The 12658-nt window shown below is 42.7% G+C and overlaps 1 protein-coding gene across 1 annotated transcript in view; it reads right to left on the bottom strand.

Moving 5' to 3' along the window:
• OBSCN (obscurin, cytoskeletal calmodulin and titin-interacting RhoGEF) overlaps positions 1-12658 on the bottom strand; it is a 159905-nt gene that overhangs the window by 38963 nt on the left and 108284 nt on the right. Inside the window, exons 76-86 of the mRNA XM_057370883.1 lie at positions 12331-12504; positions 11248-11407; positions 10719-10835; positions 9347-9511; positions 8112-8270; positions 6873-7050; positions 5504-5617; positions 4913-5080; positions 3948-4050; positions 3226-3355; positions 2071-2176 (exon numbers count right to left, since the gene is read on the bottom strand). Of these exons, the coding sequence (XP_057226866.1) occupies positions 2071-2176; positions 3226-3355; positions 3948-4050; positions 4913-5080; positions 5504-5617; positions 6873-7050; positions 8112-8270; positions 9347-9511; positions 10719-10835; positions 11248-11407; positions 12331-12504 (1574 nt within the window). The remainder of the gene's footprint in view (positions 1-2070; positions 2177-3225; positions 3356-3947; positions 4051-4912; positions 5081-5503; positions 5618-6872; positions 7051-8111; positions 8271-9346; positions 9512-10718; positions 10836-11247; positions 11408-12330; positions 12505-12658) is intronic.

Below are 12658 nucleotides of genomic sequence, written 5' to 3'. Positions count from 1 at the left end.
GATCCATCCGTCCTCCAGTTCTGTGCCAGATGAACCTGATTTGCCCCAGGCAGATCAAGGCTGGTTATTGAGTCTCAAGAAAGCAACAAATTCCCTCCTCGGTCAAGGGCATTGTGCCAAATCCATCCYTGGTGCAATTCTGCTCAGGACAATCCTCTTGCTCCATGGATGAGCCTATTTCCTCCACTGGCCTGGAGCAGCTCTCCCTCTGTTTCTCCCTGGAGATAACTCAGGGATCTATTTTCTGCCCTATTACCAAGCCCAAGCAATTGCACATCTATTTAATAACATTTCTGAAGCTTCCAGGCAAACTCCAATTAYATTTCTTCAACCAAGCTCACAATTTTTTTTTTKKTTTAGGATTACAGGAATAACAGCAGATGAGTAATCTGGGGCTGAACATACACATTTGCAACCCTAAAAGCACTCCCAACACTTTTCACAACCCTTGCTTGCTTTTATAACRTCTGCCTGAAAGGAACTTCATCAAGACACACCACCCCAGGGATTTGTTTGTGCTCCTCTACATCCTGCACACAACTTACTTTTCTCTCTCTGGGGCATAGAAAAGAAAAAGCTTTAAAGTACTTGAAGCTTTATTTGGCTGAAAAAAATTATAGTGTTTCTACACTCATACCATCCTCCCTCTGATGCTTTTTGATGGGACTCTGGGAAAGGACTAAAAGGACTAAATACGTTAAAAATGAAGTCAAGAAAGTCCATAGATCAGGAATCTAATCTTAATAACTTATTGTGGCTGAATCTTTTCTATGTAATAGCTCAACATTTGTGTCTTCAGAGGGCTGGCCCAAAGGCCGAGCCAGACCAGGGCCCTRTCTCAGACAGAGCCAACATCAGAGTGCTGTAGAAAATGATGAAAAATTGAGTGGATGATCATTTTTCCCTGGACGTTTTTCCAGGCTCCAGCATTTTCTGCCCAGCACCTTAATGAGTCAGAATGTCACCTCTTAGGGGATGTCGATAATGTCAATAATGCCCTTTTAAACACACACTTGAACTCCTGTTATTACCACAAGGCARTGTGGCAACACCAAAGATGGGGAAAGAAGATCCTACAGCTGTTGGTAAAATTCTGGCTTTTGCTGGCCATGTCTCCACCAGCCACATTTGGGAGAGCCTGTGAAACCAAGGTCTGCCAGCATGGAACGGCCTGTGCCTGGCCTGGTCCTCTCTCTCACCCCCCAGATCTGTTCCTTAGCTATCAAAGGTGGTCCCTTGGCTGTGTCACCCCCTGAGCCACCCCTGGGAACTGCTCAAGAGACACAGGACTGGCTGGGCCAGGCTCAGCCGGACAAGGACACTTGTAAGAGGCACAAAGAACGCATCCCTACTCCAGGAAATGCTCCCTAGGGAGATGTAGCCACGGATTTAAACTGGGCTGGGATGGGTTTASAGCAGGCACTAACACACCCCATGTGGAAATCCCTTGGGTAAACAGGGAACTTTGGGCAGTAATGTCTAAAGTTATTAAGAAAGAGATGTGGTTTTGGATGGATCTAAAATCAATTCTTATCACCCTAGCAATCCAGGAGAAATTGGCAGACAAAAAAGGAACAGACTCCATGACTATCCTTGAACAATCCTAAATAATGGATGAGCTAAACATCAATCTGGACACCGTTCTGCTTTCCCAGTCATTCCCCATTTCTTTCAGTGACATTTCAGGAATAATCACAATATGTCTCTACCTTTACTTAGTGGCCCCTGTAACACTTCTGCCAGGCTGACACACATTTTCAAGTATTCCAACAATAGAAAACTTTTTTTTTTTTTTTTTGCACTAGCAATATTGTGACAAACCCTCCATTTGCTCCTCCTTTTTCATATAATGCCTTTAGGAGCATTATATGAGGTTGATTTGCCAGGCTTGGAAATCAACAGATGGTGATGGGCACAGAGGCGAGCTGCCCTGTGCCCATGCACATCTCCAGAGACGTACAGGTACRTGGACACCAACAACCAACATGGATAAGATGGCAAAGATACAGGATCCTCAGAGGTTTTAGGGCAGCTCGCTGGCGTACRTACGGAGCTGGGCAAGGGTCGTACCTTCAATGGTGATGGCCTGGTCTCCTCTCCTCTCCTGGGTCAGGGCTGCRGCGCTGTGGTGGTAAAGCTCTGCTCCGCTTTTGGCTGACCCTAATCTGTTCATCAGCTGCAGAGAACCGTGCAGGGCCAGGTGAAACATAGAATGTTTGGTCATGATAAAACCCTGCCCATGCTACCTTGAAAATTCAGTGCCAACAGAAATGGGGAAGGCGTGACCCCAGCTCTAAGCTGGAGTCCGAACAGACACTTTGCTGCTTAATGCAGTTTATGGTGTTTTACCAAAAATTACTCACACAGGCAAGTTACAGCATGCCAGAAAACTCAATTATTTACATAAACATTTGCAGTTTGCTGTGCAGCCTGTGGCTCGAGCCTGGTGTAACTGTCTGCAACAGGAACAAATTATTGCTGTTCATCTTTAATGGTCATTAAAGAGCAGKTTTTTTGTTAATCATCCAATAATTACTGAGTTTTACTCAGGCAAGGGAATACTGGGCCTTGGGATCTTAGTCTTGGCAAATGCAAGGTAGTCTGATTTTGCTTAAATTCCAGTAGAATTCTTTAAARTACAYCAAACTTCCTAAATATTTCTCCAARCWGAACCATTTATCATGGAGCAGCTGACCCATGCTAGTTTCCTAAACCAAGACTTTTTATTGCCAAGCCCTCAGAGCTAATTACTGCTTTATTACAATGACTGCATAGACTATGACTAATTTTCACAAAATATTTTACATGTTTTAATTTATTAGATATTTCTATGTATGCTTGTTGAACCAGAATTTCAGTGTTTTATCCTTCTTTTTAGACTTAATTTCTTTTTTTTGGCTTTGGACAGTTTCTTAGTAGCAGCATGAATCTGCCACAATTTAGACAGTCCAGAAAAAAAAAAGTCCCATCAGAGTGGTCCCAAATTTTGTAAGAGTCTCCTCCGGATCTGAGTTTAAGCTCAGAATGAGCTCCATCGATTCTTACTTGTACCAGGAAACTCTCAGAGGAGAATATTGTGAAGTTTTTGGACATTCACAATCTAGATCTAGTTCAGCCTGACTTTCTATAAGGTTTTATGAGCAATTACTCAGCCATGGGTCTCTCCCAGCAAAATGAATTCTCCCGCCTATATAATTTCAGAAATTTAAATCTCTCCGAACTTACCTCACATTCGTAGTGCCCCATATCTTCATTGGAAGGGTCCTTGACCACCAGGACTACGATGCCACTCCTTGGTTCATTGAAAGTCTGGTATTTATTGGTGTCCTTCAGCAGCACCCCATCTTTGTACCACCTGTTAGTGGAAAACACGGAAAATAAGCCAGAAAAAAATTATTCAGTGTTTAGAGATCCCCATCTCACTGATCCAGCTATCAAATAACTCCAGAGTTAATCCTTAGACAAACATTTGGATCCCGGAAGGGAGGTCTGCAGGTGGGTAAGAAACACCTGGATGTTAAACTGTAAAGGTCTAGGAGATTCTTCTCAAGAAATCTCATCAGTCAGTGCTGGAAAAGGACTTTAAATGATGACAAGATTTGCTGAGCTTTTGGTCTGAATAGCCCAGACTGTTCGCTGATAAAATCAAGTCAGGTGTAAGGCAGAGAGGATAAAGAAATGAAAAAAAAATTATAAAATGTCAGGTGGTCAAGGGCTTTAGATCAGACACAGTCCTACTCTGGGGCTATCTGTAGATRTTTCTTTTCAAATTCTAGCTAGAATTAATTGCTGAGAATCACAGGAGTGTTTGGATCAGGAAAAGCCAGCACTGGGATGGGCTTAAGATGGAAGACACTGTAAAGAAAGGGTCATAAACTCAAAATTACTTCTCTGACCATGCAGAATGGGAAACCAGGATTTGTTGCCATGTGAGTTGTAGGACTGACCTGATCTGGGGCCGAGGTGCTCCTTCCACAGTGCAGGTGAACTGGACATCTTCACCCTCGACGAGATAAGCATTTCTGACCTTGTTCACAAACCGTGGGGGCACTGCAGAAAGCAAGGGCAAATGTGACTGCTAGCTGGAAATCCAAACAGATAGGAAGGATGTATCCCTGCCCAGATAATTCTTATGGTGTCTAAAGGATATCAGAGACCAATTTTTCTTGTCTAAGAACAGCTGCCTGCACCTGTATATAATTTTTTTTTAAAAAAAATTAATTATTCAATATATGTTATACAGAAATTCTGCAATGTCTTAATATTTGTAACATCATAGAAACACAGAATCATTCAGGTTAGAAAAGACCTCTAAGATCATTGAGTACAACCATTAACCCAGCACTGCTAAGCCAACAATAAACCTCATCTCCATGTGCCACATCTCCATGTTTTTTGAACACTTCCAGGGATGGGGACTCCACCAGTTCCTTGAGAAGTTTGTTCCAGTGCTTGACCACACTTCTGGTGAAGGAAGTTGCCCTGATATCCAACCTCACCCTCCCCTGGCCCAGCCTGAGGCCRTTCCCTCTCCTCCTGTCCCTGTTCCCTGGAGCAGAGCCCAACCCCCCCGGCTGTCCCCTCCTGTCAGAGAGTTGTGCAGAGCCACAAGGTCCCCCTGATCCCTCTTTTCTCCAGGCTGAGCCCCTTTCCCAGCTCCCTCAGCCGCTCCTGGGGCTCCAGACCTTTCCCCTGCTCCGTTCCCTTCCCTGGACTTGCGCCAGCCCCTCAATGTCCTTCTGGCCATGAGAGGCCCAAACTGATCCCCAGGACTGGAGGAGCCTCAGCAGTGCCCAGCAGAAGGGATGGCCACTGCCCTGGTCCTGCTGGCCACACTGGCTGGTGGCTGGTCCAAGTTTAAGGTATTGCASAGCAGACCCCTATAAAACACTGCCTCTGAGCAGGACCTCACCTTGAACAAGGATCTTCCCCAGGGTACTGGCATTCCCAGCAGGACTGGAAGCAAAGCACAGGTACTGTCCTGTGTCAGCCCCTGTCAGGTTGTCCAAGATCAACGTGCAGGACCCATCAGGATCTTCAATTATRATGTGATGGGGATCCACCTCCACGGGCTTTCCATCTGAAAGAGAGAAATTATTTCCTTCAGAATAGCTTGCTATGAATTTTCTCTTAGGAATTTCATATAGCTAATCATCTTGAGAGGACTGAGAGCTCTAATTTGCTTYATTGCAGGTGTTGGTAGTTGAGGAATGAGCTCCTCATCTTCATCCAGCTCTCAGCAAAGCATCATCCAGGCAAAGAACTGCTGAAGGATCTCCTACATGACCAATCCTCATTTAAAAGTGGAATTACCTCAGAGTACATTCTGGAATGCCGTGGTTCTGCTTTTCCACCCAAAGAAGTACACCCAAAGTGCCCAAAACCACAGTCTCTAGACTCAGGTATGTCTGGGTGATCAGCTCTTGGATCACCCACTGATCGATTGTCACATCAATATGGACAGGGAGCGAGTTTGGAGGGTGCATTTCCCKCCCTGCTGTACCTTTGTACCAGCTGATGGATGGCTTGGGAGCTCCTGWCACCTTGCAGGCCAGCTTGACCGTCTCTCCCAGCTCAGCTGTGCAGTCTGCCAGTTCTTCCTCAAAGTCTGGAGGGACTGGAACATCAGAGGAAGCGAGTTAGTCTGGAGGAGGGGGCTCTGGCCATGGGGTGGCTGCTGCTAAGTGAAATAAGAATAATATTTGTATATCTGTGAGGTTCAGAATGGAARGAACTGAACAGGAATTTTTAGCAGACTCAAGACTTTACAGGTGACATGTGCTCTTTGCTTGTCTCAGACTGAATTCCATCTGTCAAATGTCTGTTGTTGGCTACAAATTTAGGCCATATAAAAAATAAAAAGGATTTTTTTGCTGATCTGGAATTATTTTAGACCATGATTTAATAAGCACATCCATTATTCAGACATCACACAGCTGTCGCTGTTAAGTGTTCATTTCTTCAAATACAATGCACCCTGGATATCCAAACTAATATTCTGCTGGTGCCCATGCAATAAAATCAGTGCTGTCATCARATCATAGAATCATGGARTGATTTGGGTTGGAAGGACCTTAAAGATCATCTCATTCCAACCCCTGACATGGGCAGGGACACCTTCYMYTRTCCCASGTTACTCCAARCCCCATCCAGCCTGGCCTTGGATATTTCCAGGGATGGGGCATTMAYARCTTTGGGCACCCTGTTCCTTTATTGAGTGACTTTTATTTTAACTCATTGCTATCATATGAAACAAAATTACTCTGTTACTCTTSCTCTTTAAAACACCTCACTAAAGGCATAAAAATGAAATGCCCAGACTTGTTTTCAGTGCATATGGACTAAATCCAACCCTGTTCTGCCAAATATTGTTATGCTGTAGAGGACACCATTTGTAGCTCATGCCTGGAAAGTAAAGATCCAATATCCCTGCTGATAAATTTTGGGGACTGAAAACTGGTGGAATMTCAAAWGRCACTGAGGATGATGAAGCCTGAATRARMCAGAYAAGATTCCAAAKCAAACCCAAGTGYAAAAATACACCAGCGTAAGGCAKGAGTTGMGTATAGGGTCTRGAACACAGAGGAGTCACAGGRGCATTTTCACTGGGGTGTGTAGGACTATGGATCAGGGCACAACCCCAACTCTTCCTCTTTCCTCTTTTTTGTATTGGAGACCTGACAGCTGGGCAGAGCACTGCAGGTGGGATCTCACAAGAGCAGAGCAAAGGGGACAAATCACTCCCTCAACCTCCTGCCCTCACTTAACGGCCATAAACAGCTTCTCTCCCTCTTTTGCTAATTTCCTAGGCCAAGGAGACCACCAAAAAAAACCAAAGCTAGGAGGTTTGGGCTGCCTTGTGCTGCACTTACTCCAGAGGGGCTCGCTGATGCGCTGCTGGATGCCCAGGATCTCCTTCACCCACGAGTTCTTGATGTTCACGGTTCGTGCCTGCAGGAGGTACTTGCGGACCAGATCCTCCCGCTCGTGCCAGATCTCAAAGGCTCGGTCATCCCCTTCCACCAGGTCATTCACGTCTATGTTGTTCAGCTGAGTGACAGAAAGTCAACACAAATCCCGTGTTTTTAGCAATTCCCAACGGCAAAAAGGGGTAATTTGCACTTCATCCAAAGATTTTTCAAATTGTGCGAGCAGCACGACACACCATTGGTTGAGCAGCAATCAGAACTACTCTGAGAGTTGTTTTCCCCACAATACTTGACTTTCTGGTTACCACACTGGCATTTTCCTGGGGATTAATTTTTCAGGAAAACAATGTCCAGCATTAAAAGATGTCCCAAGGGTGGAACACRGTGCCCCTATAGCACTGGGTCCAGGAACAGCACAATTTGGGGCAATGTGGGAAAAAATAGAGAGCAGGCAATCTCTGGACAAAACATGGAAATGTTTCCATTTCATTTTTCTTGGAAAATAAAACCTGCCTATGAATATCAGTGAGGACAGAGATAAGGAATTGCAGAAGGCCCTGACTGGGCTTGGTCAAAACTCCATGTTTTTTTGGTTGGTTGGTTGGTTTTTATAGGAGTTGAGCATCTTCTGCCTTGTGAAAACTCTTTCCTTTGTTTCTGGCTGATTTAACTCTGAATGTCTGATGATGAGTTGGTCAAATCCTCTGAATATTCCCATTTTCCATAAACAAGAATTGGTGTCTGAAAAGGACATAACCAGCGGARAGAACCTCATGGAATTTAGCAAATAAGATTTCTTCCAGTTTACTCCCTATTTTACAGACTGCCAAAACCAGACATTTACAAATGCAAGAAAATACTGTAGTCAGCAGAATACACATCAATATAATATATTTATGCTGTTAATTAAATGAGGGAACAGAGATAAATAAATGCTTGTATTTGTAATCTCCTTACAGCTTGGGAAAAGTCCAYCCAGGCTCCTTGATATTTTCTGTCAAGTTTCTGACATTAATACCTTAACAAAGATATTTTGGGATACATGTAGACTCTACTTGTGCTTCAAAGGCTTTTTGAAGCAAAGGGATAGCTCAGAAGGATTAGAGGAATGTCAAGATGGGATATAAAAGTAAAGCTCTAATTGACAGAGGAATTCTCTAGGTGAGGACAAAGCAATCAGACCTTCATGATGTTCTTGAAGATGTAGCTGTAGGTGTCTGTCTTTGTGTCTCGCTTTGGTTTGCAGATCACAATATAATTTTTGAAGAGGAAAACATGTCTTTTGTGYCCTTTCCATGCCATTCGAGCTCCTGGAGCTCCTTCCCACACAATGAAGTGGCCCTGATAGGAAAAGGAAGGAAGAGTATGCAGTGATACATCTGGAATAATTACCACGGTTTTGTCTCACCATCATTTTTCAGTGCACAGATGACAAATGTTTCCTGTTGCATCATCCCCTGACAAGTCTCTGGTTTATTAAACCACAGCAGATGGTTTTTAATGCTAAAGGTGACTCATCAGACAGGGGCACAGCCAGTGGTTTGCACTGCATTGTCCTTTAAATGGTATTTGTTACCAGAAAAATAAAAAAAACAGGTAGAAACAGTTTTGGAAATATTAAAGAAAAATTGCAYTTTGTGTGTTACACAGACACTTTATATGGTGATTTGGTCACCTTCACCAGAGCAGGAMATTCATTTCACACACCTTCAGACACAGAGGGTGAGAGGGGTTCCCCCTCACCATCTCTAGGGAGAAGTAAAGACTCCAGGGGTAGAATTGGACACTTTTTTGGATGKGGGGAGATGAATGCCCACCACAGAATCATTGTAATTTAGCTTTACAACTCCATTCATACACTCTGATTCCCATGGMAAATATTGCATACAGACACATTAAATGATTTGCCTGGTATGACACAGTAAATCTAAAAAGAAACAGGAATTTGAGTGAGGGTGTTGGAAGTTCTAGACTGAAGTGTGCAAATAGCTGGGTCCTCTAAAAAAAACCACACATTTGGTTCATGGGATAGAGCTGGGGGAGCACATGGATCTGCTGATGCCAGCAACTTGAGGAGCTCCTCTGTGCTGCTTCCCAGTAATAAGAGAGGAGTTAAAACCTTTCAAAATCATGTGAAGGCCCAGAACAATTAAATTCCTGTTTGATAAGCAGGAATAAATAGGCAATAATAGGAATAAAAAGCCAAATAACTGCATTTTGTGTGAATTACTCCATGAATATCCATGCWCTGATGTTTCAAACCATAGTCAAGCCAGAACACCCAAATTGGACAGCAATAGGTGAAATGAGCAAATCATCTCTTTCAGTTTCAATTTCTAAAGGATTTTCTTTGGGAATTAAGGCTCCTTAGAAAGCAGTGAAGGCACTCAGGGCACTGAGTGGGAAATTGCAGTTACCTGCCGGATGGGCTCCCCCAGGCTTTCCAAAGTCCCYGGATAATTCTCAATGAGGGACACGTGGAGGTTGTTCTCTGCTCTTCGTGTCAGGGCAGACACAATGGCATAGGCCTGCTCCAGCAAAGTGCAGTTTTGGCTGTTTCTGGCCTTGTTTCGGATTAATTCCTGTAGGCGAATGAAGAAAAGATTAGTGGGCAATCAGAATACAAAAAAAAATTCCTTCACAGCTGAAGAGTTTCCCAATATCTGCTCTTGCTCTTTCATCTGAGCAACTTTTATCCCATTTTTTCACCACATGCTTTTCCAGTAATAACGTGTGTCCCTTCCTACCTACTCTACAGACTTGAAGACAAACCAGTTTGGCTTTTTCTTACATCAGTTGATATTAAACAAAAGTAAAGTCGAAACAAGCACCAGATATTCATCGGTGACTAAAAGGCAAAAATTCCAAAGTGATCCTAAATGTACCCTTTGCATTTTTCTTCTGTTTACCCTCTCAACACCAGAGGTCAAGGAATTCATGTGGCTGTGCTGAACTGAGTGGATATTAGGCTAATAAAAAGAGAGGTTGGAAAAAATGTGAAATGGCAGTTTTCCTTTTCTTCTCACATTTGTTCCTGTCCCTCTCTTTCAGCAATGAAGGCAGRGAAAATGCCTTTACTATTCTGCAAAAGTCTTAAAAACTTCAGTGTTTGTGTTCAAATGTTCAAGAATGTGTTCAAATGTTCTTCAAACTATTCAAATTATTAATTTATAGAAYACTACAATACAGAAATATTTTGGCATGATTATGTCCTTCCTGGATATCCCAGTGCTATTTCCCATGAAAATACTGTTTAAAATGCTACTCTGAAACGTTTGCTTGTGGTCTGTAACAATAGAACAGATGGAAGCTTGAAAGATGAAATATTTCATGGTAGTAAAATGAGGAAAAGCTTTTCAGAAAGCAAAAAATTCATCTTACCATAACGTCAGCATAAAAGACAAGGAAAAAAGTGCTAAGTCAATATCTTAGACATTGGAAACTGCTTATTTTTGTAACATAAATGATTTGAAGCAAATTCATACCTGTCATCCACGTATTCAAATATTGTATTATACAGATACTTTTTACATATATTTTTATACATATATTTAAAGATAAAGCTAATTGAAACTTAATGGGGTTGGATTCTGTGAACCACCTGGATTTACATTTACAAAAGTATTTAGAGAACACCAGCACTGGTGATGATTAATCTCTTATTTACGCAAGCGGTTTTCAATTGTAGTTGCATCAGAAAGAAGCCAAGAAATCAGAAACAAAACTAAAATCTTCTTCTACACAAGCTGCACAGAGCAGAACAGAAAGCCTGTAATAACATCTCTTTACCTTGATTATGGTCTGGTACTGCTGGATCCTGATTATGGGTTTTTCCAGGTAGTGCTGCAGTGGTGGGATGAGTGGCTGTGAGGGATCTTCATTAGTTACAAATTCATCTGTGTATCTCTGAAAAAAATATGTGGAATAATGAGGAAAGGCTGTCATAAAGAGCATTAGAAAAAAATCTGAGCTGCTGGAGCAGAGAAACAGGATTTAGTTATCTATATTTATGATTTTTGTGGGTTCTCTTGGTCTTTCAATGTGGTGGTACTTAAAACATCCCTTAATTACAATTACATAAGCGCAGCCATGCTCATATCTATCTTTATAAAATTAATAAATGCATAAGCTCATGTAAATACATTCCCAGATTGATTATATCTACCAAGAAGAGTTAGATAATGAACCAGAAGTTACTATATTTAGCAAAAGATATTAAAAATCCTTTTGAGAACCCAATTTATGATTAATAACTCCATTCCTTGACGCAGTGGGTTTCAGGGTGAATTTTCCACGGGTGCTTTGGCTCCTGCCTTACCTTGTAGAAATCCTGGATGGCTTTGCTGACCACAATGGACTCGGCCTGGACCCTTCCCACCAGGTACTGGATGTACCTGTTAAACTCAGCCTCGTGCTTGATGAAGCACATGGCCACATCATCGTCGGTGTCACAGCTCTGCAGGCTCCGGAGGAAGACACTGCAGGGACACAGGGAAAGGGCAGCTGAGGAGAAGGAGACGGAACGAGGCTAAAACATGGTCCCAGMAGCCAGAATTTGGGTCAGGAGGTGTCAGGTTAACACAGGTTAAGGGAAATGATGGGGGAAATAAGGGATGTGGCCACATTAGCATTAAACTTCATCCAGCATGACGGTATCCCTCTTGGCTGGAATGTGTGTGTAGGGACTGAGGACAAGGGCCTGGAGGGACACAACAGTGGGAATGGCTTCAGACTGACAGAGGGCACGGTTAGATGGGATATTGGGAAGGAATTGTTCCCTGTGAGGGTGGGGAGGCCYTGGCACAGGRTGCCCAGAGCAGCTGTGGCTACCCCTGGATCCCTGGCAGTGTCCAAGACCAGGTGGGACGGGGCTTGGAGCATTCTGGGACAGTGGGAGGTGTCCTGGAATTTATGGATGCTGCCATCAGTTTTACATGAACAAATATCTCTATTTGTTGAATATTGAAGACACCACTGAAGTACCTGTAAGACCTTGCTGCCTTCTTATAATAATTCACTGTTTCTCAGTTAAATTCAATTAAAAGAGTAAGAAATAAGCTGGACACGTGAATCCTTGAAGCTCTGAAGGGAATTATGGAAGTCCCAAAAGATTTAAGCCATGCCATCATTTATCCTCCTGAGAGGACCATCAATTCCCTTGCACCTCAGCATTGCCAGTGCTCCACATTATTATTATTATTATTAATAATAATAATAATAATAATAATAATAATAATAATAATAATAATAATAATAATAATTATTATTATTATTATTATTATTATTATTATTATTATTATTATTATTATCATCATCATCATCATCACCATCATGATAATGTGGCTCTGACATCTTGTATGTGAGCCACTCTTTGGTCTCAAAAGCACCTGGGAATGCCCACCTGGAATGGAAGCGACCAATGTCATCAATATTCCTGAAGATGGTGGATTTCTGACTGGCAACAGCTCCAGGGATGTTGGGGCAGGTCTCAGTGTACCTAAGGTGATGAGTCTGGAGGAAGTGTAAATCCTGAATGTAATCCTCCTCTGAGATCAACAGCTCCTGAATGAGAACACTGAAGGGGAGACAGAGGGGCAGAAAAAAATCACAGAAAAATCATCACAATTATCCTTGAGAGGGTTTTAGGCTGTAGAGAAGAGATTTATGATCAGAGGAATATTCTGGGGTGTGTTGAAAGATTCCCCTCTGGAGATGGATGGATGGATGGA

The sequence above is a fragment of the Malurus melanocephalus genome, unplaced genomic scaffold (genome assembly GCF_030028575.1).
Source record: "Malurus melanocephalus ecotype Western Australia unplaced genomic scaffold, MMel_1.1 scaffold_135, whole genome shotgun sequence".
Taxonomy (NCBI): domain Eukaryota; kingdom Metazoa; phylum Chordata; class Aves; order Passeriformes; family Maluridae; genus Malurus; species Malurus melanocephalus.
Note: the sequence above shows the minus strand (reverse complement) of the source record. Positions and strands in the feature narration are given on the sequence as shown.